The following is a 12,661-nucleotide window of genomic DNA, read 5'->3' as shown; positions in this document are numbered from 1 at the left end:
ACACACACACCCTACTTCCCTCTACCCCAGTCACTAAGGGAGCCAAGACACCAGGGTGAGTACCCGTGCAGTAGGCCTGGCTGGGGTGCAGCCGGTAGCCGGGGCTACAGACACATCTGTATCCGTCTGGGAGGTTCACACAAGTTCCAGGGCCACAGATGTTAGTGGCTCCTGCACCACATTTATCAATGGCTGGGGGACATAAGAACAGAGGTTATAGCAGGTGGATGATGGTCAAAGGCAGTGGGGAGGGTGAAGGGGATGTGGGGGGCAAGGTACAGAGGTCTCAGAGGACCAACAGAAGTCTCACCCTACCCTTAGCAATGCTCTCCCACATCTACGCATAATGTGGCTTCATCTAAGACCCCACTGGACCTCTCCCAAGAGCCCTGAGCCCTACCAGGATGGAGTTCAAACAGCACATACCTTTGACCTAGACCCAATAGGGTCCAGTGACTCACAACTCCCCACAAAGTGCATCTAGCCCAACCTCTCCCTGGATCCAGGCACTACTCTCACCCACAGTGCCCAGTGCTACCCCTCAATGGCAACACCTGCCCATTTTCTCCTAGACTGACAGACCTGGTGAGTAAGATGCCTGGGGGAGACTACCAGGGGAAGGGGGAGAAGTAGGCTGGGGCTAACGAAGAAGGGCATTTAATGCCATGCTGAGACTGGCATGCCAGCAAGAGGGTCACAGGAGGTGTGGGTGGGATCAGAGTTGTCTCAGAAAGGCCACTCAGACAGCAAGATGGCAGACGGACTGAGGTGAGGAGACACGGGGCCCTAGACACCGGCTGAAACAGTTTAAACAAGGGCTGCCTTGCAATGAAAGATGACACGAAATTGGGAAACATTTTGGAGGTAGACTCAACAGGACTCAGGGCTGAGACTCCAGCTTTTTCGGTTGTATTCCCAATAGTAGAGAAGTTCCTGGCACTTAGAAGATGCTGGATGAATGAATGGATGAATGAATGATGCTGTCAGTCCCTGTGCCCACTGGGGTCTTAGCCTGGAGCCCACATATCCAGGGTTCCCTATTACCCTGTAGCACTCAGCTAACCCTGGAGACCCAGGGAACTGCCTGGGAAGTGGCCTGTACTGGTACACAGTGGGGCGCTAAATTGGGCTGAATGGAATATGCACCCTGTCCCATTTATAAGGCTGCACTGTCCTTTGGCCTGGTTCCTGGGGGCTTGTGAGGACCCCTCGGATCAGTTCTAAACATCTCAGAGGGGTGAGTTTGAGGGCAGCAGGTTAGAAGAATGGGAACTGGGCAGAAGACTGTTGGTAGTGGTAGGGGGGTATTCTGTCCCCCCACATAGCTGAGAGTGGCTGCTAAGCCTCGGCCTTGCCCTCTGCTAGTCCCTTTCCCCAACCCTTCCTCTTGCCCCAGGACTATTTTCCTTGTCTGACACTCAGTATGTCACCCCAGCTAAGCCTCTTAGCAGAGTGGCACATCTCGCTTCCCTGAGCAGAAGAAGGAAGCAGACACTCCCTGGAGCAGTCCTCTGAGCCCAGAAGAGAAAGGTCGTGGGAGAGGTCAGGGGGGACACTCTGGTTCAGGCCTGAGAAAGCCAGATGGCCCCCCTCTGGACTTTTCCACAAATTTCAAGGTATCTCCCTCTGCTGGGAGAAATACAGAAATTCCCCCAGGCTGACTTGGGCCTTCAGACCTGGGCCTGTGAGGTTAAGAGAGCTGTGAGCCCCTGGAGAGTGTGCACGAGGGTGCCCACATAACTGCACGTGACACACTTGTGTGTGCACACACGTGAGCACACACGTGCACAGGGAGCAGCAGCGACAACACTGGCCTGCTTCTTTTGAACCAAGTCCCCAAACAATAAGCCTTTGAGGAGAGCACATTCCAGAGCAAGGTGGATCTGCCAGGGGTCTCCCCCACCCCACCCCCATCACTGTAGTTGGCCACAGGGAGGGGAACACAGGCTCTCAGGCGGTTGAACAACCTTGAAGAACAGAACCTTGCAAATTGGCCCTCCCAGTGGGCAGGAGGCCGCCCAGCCCAGGCCAGGGCACTCAGCTGACCCGGAGTAAACAGCCTAGGCCAGCCGGGCTCAGAGGTCCCGCTCCATGAGCTCTTCTTGCTTGAGAGGCCCCCTGGGGGTTTCCTGTACTAAGACTCTCCCCACAGAGCCCTTCTCTTTTCCCTCCTGGGCTTGACCACTCTCCAGAAGAGACTCCCGTTTTCATTCCGGGTACTCATTCGATGGCAAAACAGCAACAGCAAGCTCTTTGTAAGATGAGGCCGGGGACCCTCAGCCTAGGCCAGAGATTGCTAGAGAATTCCACTCATGCCTCTGCCCTGCAGTAGGCTCTGAAGAGCCAGACAGTGTAGGGTAGGATGCCAAGAGCCCTCAAGGGGCTGGCTGCAGGCACCTGGGGGGCCTGGAGTCACCAGTGCGTCAGTGGGGGGCGTTCCTCGCTCTTTCCCGGGCTCCTCTGTCTTCTGTCCAGGCAGTGGTGTTGTAGGTCTTCCCATGGCATCTGCAGATGGGAAAGGGGAGCAGGTGGGACAGGCATTCCTTCCAGAGTTGGCCTTCCCTCCTTCCTGTTCAGACTTCCAAGAACTAATGGTGGGTCCCAGGGCAGGTCACCCATCTGCCTCCTAGTCTTCTGAAACTTGACCTAGCCACAAAGAAGTCAGAGAATCTGACACTCTAATGGGCCTCTAAGTCTCCCAGTCTCACCCCATTTCACAGGAAAGCAAACAAGCTCACAGAAGTGGCCACTTGTCCAAGGCCAGTAGAGCTTAAACCCAGGTCTTTTGATTTCCACTTCAGTATTCTTTTCCTTCTGTTTGCAAAGCACTTTATAGAGCTCTGCCACAAACATTACTATCTTATTTGCCCTGAAGGGTAGCAGGGCAGTCACGAATGTCCCCCAGCACTGGTGACCCTCAGGGTGCTCTGAAGAGCCCAAACAGCTTCAAGGAGGTACGACAGGTGCACTGGGGGAAAGTGCTCCGGGCACTCCACCACCCTGCTCCAGCTATTGTCTCCTCTTTGGTCTGGTTTATGTCCTGAGCAGCAACAGGCCATTCAGAGTTTGGTGGCCAGGAAAGCATTGCTCAGCAAGGTGCCCCTTGCTGAGAGCACCTTCTGTGCATGAGCTCAAAACAGCGTTCACATATGTCACTCATGAGCTCATCTTATATGAGCCCCAAGGATCAGTTCACATATAGTGACTTCACCACCAGGTTAAAGTCTCTCCTTCTATCCCTTCTCTCTTCCCTGGGAACCTCCAGGAACAGGGACTCACCTGGGACCCGTATCGGTGCATGGGTGACACTGATCGTGACCTGCACAGAAACAGGAGCAGGTTAGTCTTGGCTCCCCTGTCACCCCTGTAATGTGCTTTCTCCCACCACACTCATCCTCTCCTCTGGGCTTTCTGTCTAACTCAGTCTCTCTTTCATTCACTGCAGGTATTGATGAGTTCTTACTGTGTGCCAGGCCTTCTGCTAGGCACTGTACAGCACTGGCTTATTTACCTTCTCCACCATCCCATGAGGTAGGTAGTATGACAGCAATGCTCCCCACGTATTAAATGAGCTGGTGGGTAGAACATGCCAGCACAATGTCCAGCACATGACGGAAGATCAGCCAAGTATGGCACCAAAAGCTGTGATCCCCACATCTCAGATAAAGACTCGGAAGCTCTGGAGGTTAACTAAACTAACAGGTCCCAGACTCTGTGTGGTGAAGCCAGGACCCAGTGCTACACCTGGTGCCCCTCACCATCACCCAGGCACGGAGGCAGAGCCGCAGTAGTGGGGAAATGAGAGGAGAAGAATGGGCAGATGATGATGGAGGGACTGAAGCTAGCTGGCATCTGTGAGGATGCAGAATTAGAGCTCTGGGCTGAAAGGACACCGTGTGTCAATCCAAGGAGAGAACCAGCTCATTAGAGAAACATTATCTGGGAACAGTCAGGTATGTGTGTTGGAGAGCTGGGGGAGGGACCAGCAGACTATTCAGGGAAGAAGATTTACTCTTCTGGAATGTTCTTCTAAGAGGATACTCAGTTCTTTACTGGGGAATCCTGAGCACAGGGAAGGGTGCAGGACCCCCCTTCTCAATGAAGTGGTTTGAGGGTATTCACAGCTATGCCTGTATTTCCCCACCGCCCCCTCAAAGAGGAGACCTTGAGGTTTAAGCAAATGAATCCAGAATGAATCTGGAACCAGCTCTAGACCTCGTCTGCAGTGTTCAAAGCTTGCAGTGACCTCTGGGATTAACAGGGTACATTCTCACTTCCTTTCTGAAGGGACTCCAGGCCATGCCAGTTGAGAATACTTGCTGAGTAGCTGGCTCAGTGACTGGCACAGAGTAGCTGCTCCATACATAGGAACGGATGCTATTTTTCTTTTGGGGTAAACTGGGTCTTTGGATCACCCTCCTACTTCATCACCTCTCCAAGTAACATCCTACATCTTTCTCCCTTTCCTCCTTCAGGGGACAATGTCCTGGGGTTTTGGTGGCTACCAGGTCCCTACTCTCTCTCTGTCACCCTAACCTAGCTCCCTGTGGGAGCACTCACTCACTCACCTGGCCAGCCTGAGAATCACCTGGGGAGGGAAAGATGACAGTGTGAGCTCAGCGGAAATCTGGCTACGCTCCCCTCTCCCACCCATGGCCTGGGCTGGCCCAGACACTACACCCTCTGACCTTGTCCCTGACAGGACCAGCAGCAGGGAGAGCTTGGATTTTCTTGCCTGCCTACATGTTCACCCCTCAGTAGCCCCCATCCCTGGGACTGGTCACCACATACTCCTAGAATCCCCAGGTCTAGAGGGCCTTAGCCTCTTACCAGCTTTCCTTTAAGGCTTCCCAGTGACAGGTGTCTCCCATCCACCCTATGCTACTCCATCCCATCAGTCCTAGCTGTAATCCACCTCCTTACACTGACACCTCTTCCCTTCCAAGCACCCCCAGCCACACATAGTCACTCAGCTCCCAGAGTGGACTATGGGCCAGGGGTACCAGTTCTAGGAAGGAGAGGAGTTGCTCATGGCTTGCTCATGATGGCTGGGGCTCTGTCCTGCCTTCCCTGATGTCTGCTCCCAATTCCCGGAGACGATGCTGGCCAACTCATAGGTAACCTGGTCCTGATACATTCCTGGCCACCTGGATGCCAGTGCCACCAGTCACACAGGCATGCCTCTCCATGTGTTTCCAGGGCACCTGCCAAGGGTACCTCAACCTCAGGCTATTTGCAACCCTCTGCCTGCTGGGTCCACAGAAGTTGAACTGGAGTAGTGCTCTGGCTCTAAGGCCAGGGGAGGGAATCCAAACTACTCAGGCTCCCGAGGACCCATCTGCCAGCTCTCCAGGCCTTGTAGCATCAGCCCCAGAAGATGCATGGCTGGAGGTGGGCCAGGAGAGGCTGGTCAGCTGGGGTAGGGGCTGCTGTTGACTTCTCCTACCTCCAGAAGCAACTTCCTGGGACATGGGTACCTCTTGAGCCCATGTTGGGGAGGAGGGGGTAGAACCCTTCCTAGCAGGCCAGGCCATGAGAGAGGGTTCCCAGGGTGGGGTGCTGCTGCCTCAAGTTCCCTTTCCCAATGCCCCTGATAAACTAAGATACACACCCAGGATAGACACTGGAGTGCAGTGGAAGGAGGAATCCCCTAAGCATCCCATCCCGGCCCAGATACCCTTGTCAGGGATGGTCGCGGTCTCAAGCCAGGTGCTGGTGGCTGCCCGGAGTTGCTGTCTCTCCGCTGGCCTGGGCAGGGTCCTATTGCTCTTTTGTCCTTGCTCCCTGGAAGGCCTGGCCAGTTCCTCCTCCTCAGCTTTCCTCATGGACAGGCGGATGTCTGAGCTTGAGTAAGTGTAGCCGTGGCCTGCTGGGCAGATTTCCCCGAAGGCCTCTGCAAGGTCAGTGCCAGGAAAGAAGCTGAGAGGTGCCATTCTGGAAGGAAACCAGGGCTATCCCTCCCTCCTCTGGGGGATAGGCAGTTGAGGTAGTAAGGAGTGAGACCCAAATTGGGATGAGGGGTTGAGCAGGGAGGGAAGGTTGGGAGTCCTCTAGCTTTAGGGAGGCCCGCCCAGGCTGGGGAAAATGGCCACCAACTTTGGTGGCTAGAGGTGGGTGGAGGCAGAGGGTTACCTGTGCCAGGCAGGGGGCATTTCTCACACTTGCTGCCCCATGCTTTGCCTACACGGCTGCAGCAGCATATCTGCTTGGTGATCTGCTGGGCCAAAGGTAGGGTGCAGGTGTGAGATCCCAGTGACCGGTAGCACAGTCCCTGCTGCATGGAGATGGCCTTGTCAGCTGAAAGACACAGCATGTAGGGGTGGGCAGGTGGCAGTGGGAGGGGGACACATAAGTAGGGAGGGCCGTGGATGGAGGTAGAGCCATGTGCACTCGGACTGTCTGGGCCCACACCTTAAGCTGGAACTTTGGAACCCCAAGGATGCCCACAAGAATTTTGGAGGAATAGCTGCAGGGGGACACCTGAGCACCCCGTCCTATTCTTGAGAGCAGGAAATGAGGATGTGGCTGCTGTGCTATGGTCACAGGCTATTCCCCAAAGCCCAGTGTGTGTCTGGGGTTGAGTGGAGTGTGGTGTGCACAGACGGCCACAGTCTTCCTGGGGACATGAGACAAGGTGAGAGCCAAAGAGACCTGATGGGAGCTCTGAGGATAGGAACCCTGTCTCGGTCATCTCTGTAACCAGATCCCTTCCACAGTGTCTGGTACATGTGGATGCTTAGTGAATGCTTGTTGCACTGGTGGGTGGATGGCTAGATCTAGCCTACAAGCTGCTGGGTACTGGGTCTGGGAAGCCTACAGGGATGGCCAAAGCTCTGGAGTGATCCAAGGGGAGTGCCTATGTGAAGGGGGAGATGAGCCTAGACCCAGCGCCTCCAGTGAGAGGAAATAGTGAGAGCCTTAGGACAAGGTACCCAGAGAGGGAGGGCACCAAGCTTCAGAGAACAAGAAATGCATGCTCAGGACATCATCAGGGAAGTAGAGGCTAGACCAACAAACCAATCAAAAAATGAATCGATGAATCAAAATACTGTGCAGTTATGCTGGTTCAGATAATAATAATACCACTACAATGGTCCCTTTTCTTGTATTTGGATAGTGAAGATTAAAGAATATTCTCTTATAAATGACCCCAGTGGAAGATGAGGTGGCCATACCAGGTTGGAAGGGTCTGAATCCATAGAGGGCTGGCAGACTCTGAGGGGATGAGGGGTGGAGTGAAGAGGATAACAATCAAAGCTGAGAAAAGGATGATGCCGGACCCAACACTCAGCAGACCAAGTTCAAATCCTTGCTCCACCTCAGCTTCTTTGTGTATAAAATAAGGATGATAATGACAATCCTGTGAGGACAGGACAATTGTCATTTCTGCCTTGCTGGCATCTATGTCATGCTTTCTGACAACAGCACCCTGATTTTCCTATGGCAACCACCCATCCCCACTCTTGGCCCTTGTGATTGGAATGGGGCTGACCCTACTTTCTAGCATTCTTAAGACTGAGGCCATATTCCTGCCACAGAACAAGAAATGTGATAAAGATACTGTGGGTGCCTAGATCCAGCCAAACCCAAAGCCACATCTACCCCCTAGTCTTTCTAGTTGTACTTTTTGCTGGAAAAAGTCTGAGCTGGGTTTCTGTCTCTTGCAACACAAAGACTCCTGACTCATAACTCCTTCACGGTGTTGTCATGGAGATTAACTAAAGTGACATATGTAACAAAAAAAAAAAAAAAAAAAAAAACCTCACTGCTGTGGAGTTGGATCTGACTCATAGCGACCCCTCCTTGGGTTTCTGAGGCAGTATCACTACGGAAGCAGATTGCCCAATCTTCTTTCTGAGGAGTGGCCAGTGGGTTTGAAGCACCAGGCTTCAGTCAAATGCCTTAGGCACTACGCCACCAGAGCTCCTTTGATGTATGTAACAGTGTCTTATAAAAGGCCACCTGTTACGCACAGGTAAATTATCATTCAGTCCACAATCCCGGAATCTCCAGGTGCAATCTCTGCCTCCAGCAGCTGCTTCATTGGGATACTACAGGGAAGGGCTCATTCTGTCCCGGTGACTCCCAGGGTAGAGCCCATCAGAACGCTGGACCAGTGCAGAGAGGTCTCCAGAGACTGCTGTAATGGCCATGGTCAGGTGACTGGGAGGGAGGGCAACACCCAGAAACAGAGGGAAGAGAAATGTCATGCCTGCCCCCCCAGAGGGAGTGACGTTGGGGAGGGACAGAAAATAAAGAACACCCAAGGGCCATCCCTGCTTCCTTCTATTAGCTGAAACAGGGCCTCGTTCCTGGGACTAGTAAGTAAAAATGTCATCCCACATCTTAAACGTGCCTGCCTGATACAGGAATCCTGAATGAGGTGGGAAGGTCCCTGGGAAGCACAAACGGTTTGCCCTTGGCTACTAATCGAGAGGTTGCCAGTTCAAATTCACCCAGTGGCACTGCAGAAGAAAGGCCTGGCGATCTGCTTCCCTAAAGATTATAGCCAAGAAAACCCTATGGAGCAGTTCTACTCAGTAACACATGGAGTCACCATGAGTCAGAATTGAGTCAACATCAATAGGCTTGGTCTTTTTTTGGTGTTAAGTGAAGTAGGGGAGAAGGAAGCATGACATGCCAACAAGGCCTCCATTCCAAGGTCTCCACCTCCTTGAAGATGTCCTGAGCATGCACTTCTTGTTCTCCGAAGCCTGGGCCCTCCCTTTCTGGGTGTTTCATCCTAAGGCTCTCACTACGTCCTCTCACTGGAGGTGCTGGATCCAGGCTCATCTTCCCCTTCACGTGGGCACACCTCTAGGACAACCCCAGAGCTTTGGCCATCCCTGTAGCCTTCCCAGACCCAGTACCAGCAGCTTGTAGGCTGAGGCTTGGCCGTCCACAGGGGGCTCTGCTGAGCTATGGGAACGACCTGTTCTAGCCCTGGGCTGTGCTTCTCAGAAGCCAGTCAGGACTGGTTTTATTCAGCTCTGGTCCTATCTCTCTGCCTTAGGAAAGTCCCGTCTGGGCCAAGGCGACGTCAGGTCTGCATCTGGAGCAGAGGCTGCCAGCCTGGGCCTCTCCCAGCTGAAAGCCACAGGGGTCACTGGGAACAGAGCTGTCTGGTGTGCATGCATCACACAGGGACCTGATGCTAATACGTAGCGTCAGTATGGGCGATGTGTGACACATATGCACTCCTGGACACAGAGGGTCCCCCAGAAGCACAAGGGACCACAGGATTATGGAAAGGCCAGGCAGCAGCACTAAGAATGTATGGTAAGGTCAGGCTTGGTGTATGCCATGGCCCTTTAAGAGAGGTCTGCAGCCAAGTGACCAGGCCACTGAGATCGGGACAGAAGAGGCAGCAATATCTCTGGGTTGCAGAGGTAACATAGACCCTCCCAAAGGAAATGAGACAGCAAATGGCACAGAAATTATTAGGGGGAAAGAAAAACCAGAAGAAATAGAAAATATGAATTCCAAACTGTAAAGCTCAAGAAGAAATCCCTAAAGTAAAAGTGAGGCAGTAACTACATTCAGCAAGAAGAGCAGGTAAGCTTGTGTACACAGGGCCCAACTCCAGGTTGAGGAGCAGACACCGGGCCTTGGGCAGGGGATGATGGGGTCAGGGGAAAATTACTGATCAGGGCCTGGCCCATGGGCTCTGAGGGCCCCATCCTGCCTGTCAGTGTCCCCGCCCCTGGCCCCTGCCAGCACTCACACACACAGCGGCTCCGTGATGGGTCCAGCATGAGGCCACGTCTGCACGTGCAGAGGTAGCTGCCTCTGGTGTTCACGCATTCCGAGTCCTTGCAGAGGCCCAGAACCAAGCACTCATTGATATCTGCAGGGATGAGAGGATGATCCAGCACCTACCACCAAGACCTGACGGAGGGGAGGGGCTGAGGCAGAAGGTTTAAAATCCTTTCTCCAAATAAAACAGTAAAATGGCTGTCATTTGTTAAATACGACCCCTCTATCTGTGCCTCTGTTTCCTCATTTGTAAAATGGGGATTATAATGGTACCTACCAGGGAGAGTTATTATAAAGATAAAATAAAATAAAAACTGACGGTGGCACCCTTCAAACACAGCATCACTTAGCTCCTGAGAGGCATCTGGCCCATGTACTGGGTGGGAGTGAGCGGAGATGGGGAGAGAGGAGGGCTCAGCCCCTAAGCCCTTCCCCAGCTCCCTCCATTACTCAAACAAGTCCCCTGCTTTCCTTAGGTCCCTGGAACCAGTTGCTCCCACAGTTCCTCCCAAGGCGCCAGCGGAGACCACCCAGGCAGGTGCAAACCACGCCCCCTGTCTGGGTGGGGTCGGTGCACCCGCATCATCCGGCCCCCATCATTATCATCCCCAGGCTCAGTCCTGCCCCCACTCAGCCTTACCTTGGCAATGAGTTAGGTTCAGCCTCTTATAGCCCTGGGGACATTCCACCTGGCCATTTTCAATCACTGGGGAGGCTGAAGAGGGAAGATACAGATAGATCTCATTGGACAGCCTTGGGCTCCTCTGGCACCCTCGCTGACAGTGAGGTGCCTTCTAGATGCCCAGTCCACTCCGCAGCTGTACGCCCTGTCCCCCATGCCATCACCCTAGACAGCTATCTTCTTGGCTGTAATTCCTTCCCTTGTTCTTACCATCTTCCTCTCAGCCACCCTGCTTCTACTAAAACTTCTTACTAACTATATACTATTGATGTTAGGTGCCATTTAGTCAGCTCTGACTCACAGCACCCTTACGTATAAAAGAGTGGAACGTCACCTGGTCTCACATCATCCTCAAAGGTATTGCTATGTTTGAGCCTATTGTTGCAGCCACTATATATATAACTATATATATAATAAGGAGCTCTGGTGGCATAGTGGATAAGGCATTGGCAGATAACCAGAAGGTCAGCAGTTCAAACCCACCAGCTGATCCACAGAAGGAAGATGAGACAATCTACTTCCATAAAGATTTCTTTATTTATTGGAAACCCAATAGGGGTCTCTGTGAGTCAGAATCAACTCAATGGTAGTGAGTTTGTTTTGTTTACATATAATTATAATATACAGTATATGTATATACTGTGTATACTGTATTCTATAATATACAGTATATGTGTATATGTATATACTGTATTCATATTATGCTACATAATGTGGTTAAACATGCTTTATTTTTTGTTACTTTTCTTTTTTTTAATAATCCTAGATTTATAAGAAGTTGCAAAGATAGGACAGAGAAGTCCTATTTACCTATGCCCCAGTTTTCCCAAAGGTTACATTTCACACAAATATAGTTTATTTTTTAAACATCTGGACAACAGCAGTTTGTAGTCTGGTTCTAAGTTCTGTTTATTTTGATGCTCAGTTTTCATGGCTGTCAGAGCCAACAAAGTAGCCCAGATCAAGATGGAAGATCTTCCTCATTTTTTGCACTTAGAAAACCATGACATCCATGCAAGGCTTTTATTGACATTTGGCCAGTAAGTTTCCACCTTCTCTGAGGTCAGTTGGTTGGTCTTACAAATTCATCAGTGAATTGCAATTTTATTTTTTTAACAAATGAGTTCAAGTCCACAGAAGAGCTGTGTTTGGAAGATTTTTAAGTAAGTTGGAAAATCCATTTTTCAAGTCTTTGAAGTATGCAAATGGATATGCTTCACAGCAACCAAATCACAAACGATGGAACAGCTTCCAAACATCCACTTTTCAGAAGACTCCCGCCAAGCATGGGCCTCTTAAAAAGCAGCCCTGCTTGAAGCCTGCAGCAGACAAAACTGGGGAGAGGTCTGACAACAAGAAATCGGTTCTCAGTATTTTGGTGCTGATACAGGTCCTGATTTTACACGTCTCCCCTTACTTGGCAGAAAAATAGAAATGTGCTTTCTTTTCTTTTCTTTTCTCTTTTTTAACAATTGACATTAAATAGGAACAGAGAAAACATTTCCTTTACTTTGGAGGGAGAAATAGTGTGCTAGCTTTTCTGAAAAACCCAAAAAGCTCTAAAAAACCTGTTTGCCATCAAGTCAATCCAACTCGTGGTGACCCTGCGTGGGCCAGGATAGAACTGTGAGCCACAAGGTGTTCAGTGGTTGAGTTTTTGGAAGTAGATCACCAGGCGTTCCTTCCAAGGCACCTCAGGGCAGACGCTAACATCCAATCTTTCAGTTAGCAGCCAAGAGCATTAATCGTTTGCATCACCCAGGGACATCTGGAAAAGCTCTAGCAGGTAGTGCAGTACTGACAGTCTACTGTCACAGGGAAAGGAGGCAATTTGGAACACCTGTCTTTGTAAAAATAAGTCAAAATCTTTAGGTTTCCTAATTCCTTTGCCAAGAGACAGTCGGTAATTCTCAATGGGATAAGAGGTCTTAACAGACATTCCTTATTCTATCCAAAGTGCCATAAAGATACCATTTTAATTTAAAGGTCTTGTTCTACAAAATTAACCACATGATGCCTTCCTGCAGCACTGTGTCATCTTCTTGCTTTCACTTCTTTCTGGTAATAGCTTGCCTATGAATTTTGCTCTGTTCCCTTACTCCAATTCCTTTTTATTCCAATCATAGCACCAGCAGTTATATTTATACGGTTGTTTCATAAAAATTATCTTTATTCAAGAAGTCATTCACTATTGAGAAGATTGGTTCTCTGGCTTATCTTTTG

At 51.0% G+C, this 12,661-nt stretch overlaps 1 protein-coding gene across 1 annotated transcript in view; it reads right to left on the bottom strand.

The window, feature by feature from the left end:
* LTBP2 (latent transforming growth factor beta binding protein 2) overlaps nucleotides 1–12,661 on the bottom strand; it is a 158,742-nt gene that overhangs the window by 24,412 nt on the left and 121,669 nt on the right. Inside the window, exons 10-17 of the mRNA XM_007941368.1 lie at nucleotides 10,397–10,471; nucleotides 9,725–9,847; nucleotides 6,133–6,297; nucleotides 5,678–5,893; nucleotides 4,569–4,588; nucleotides 3,276–3,319; nucleotides 2,398–2,492; nucleotides 64–192 (exon numbers count right to left, since the gene is read on the bottom strand). Coding sequence (XP_007939559.1) covers nucleotides 64–192; nucleotides 2,398–2,492; nucleotides 3,276–3,319; nucleotides 4,569–4,588; nucleotides 5,678–5,893; nucleotides 6,133–6,297; nucleotides 9,725–9,847; nucleotides 10,397–10,471 — 867 coding nt within the window. The remainder of the gene's footprint in view (nucleotides 1–63; nucleotides 193–2,397; nucleotides 2,493–3,275; nucleotides 3,320–4,568; nucleotides 4,589–5,677; nucleotides 5,894–6,132; nucleotides 6,298–9,724; nucleotides 9,848–10,396; nucleotides 10,472–12,661) is intronic.

Source organism: Orycteropus afer, unplaced genomic scaffold (genome assembly GCF_000298275.1).
Source record: "Orycteropus afer afer isolate SDZICR_OR568_19922 unplaced genomic scaffold, OryAfe1.0 scaffold00079, whole genome shotgun sequence".
Lineage (NCBI taxonomy): Eukaryota > Metazoa > Chordata > Mammalia > Tubulidentata > Orycteropodidae > Orycteropus > Orycteropus afer.
The sequence above is the reverse complement of the archived record's forward strand: the minus strand, read 5'-3'. Positions and strand labels throughout refer to the sequence as shown.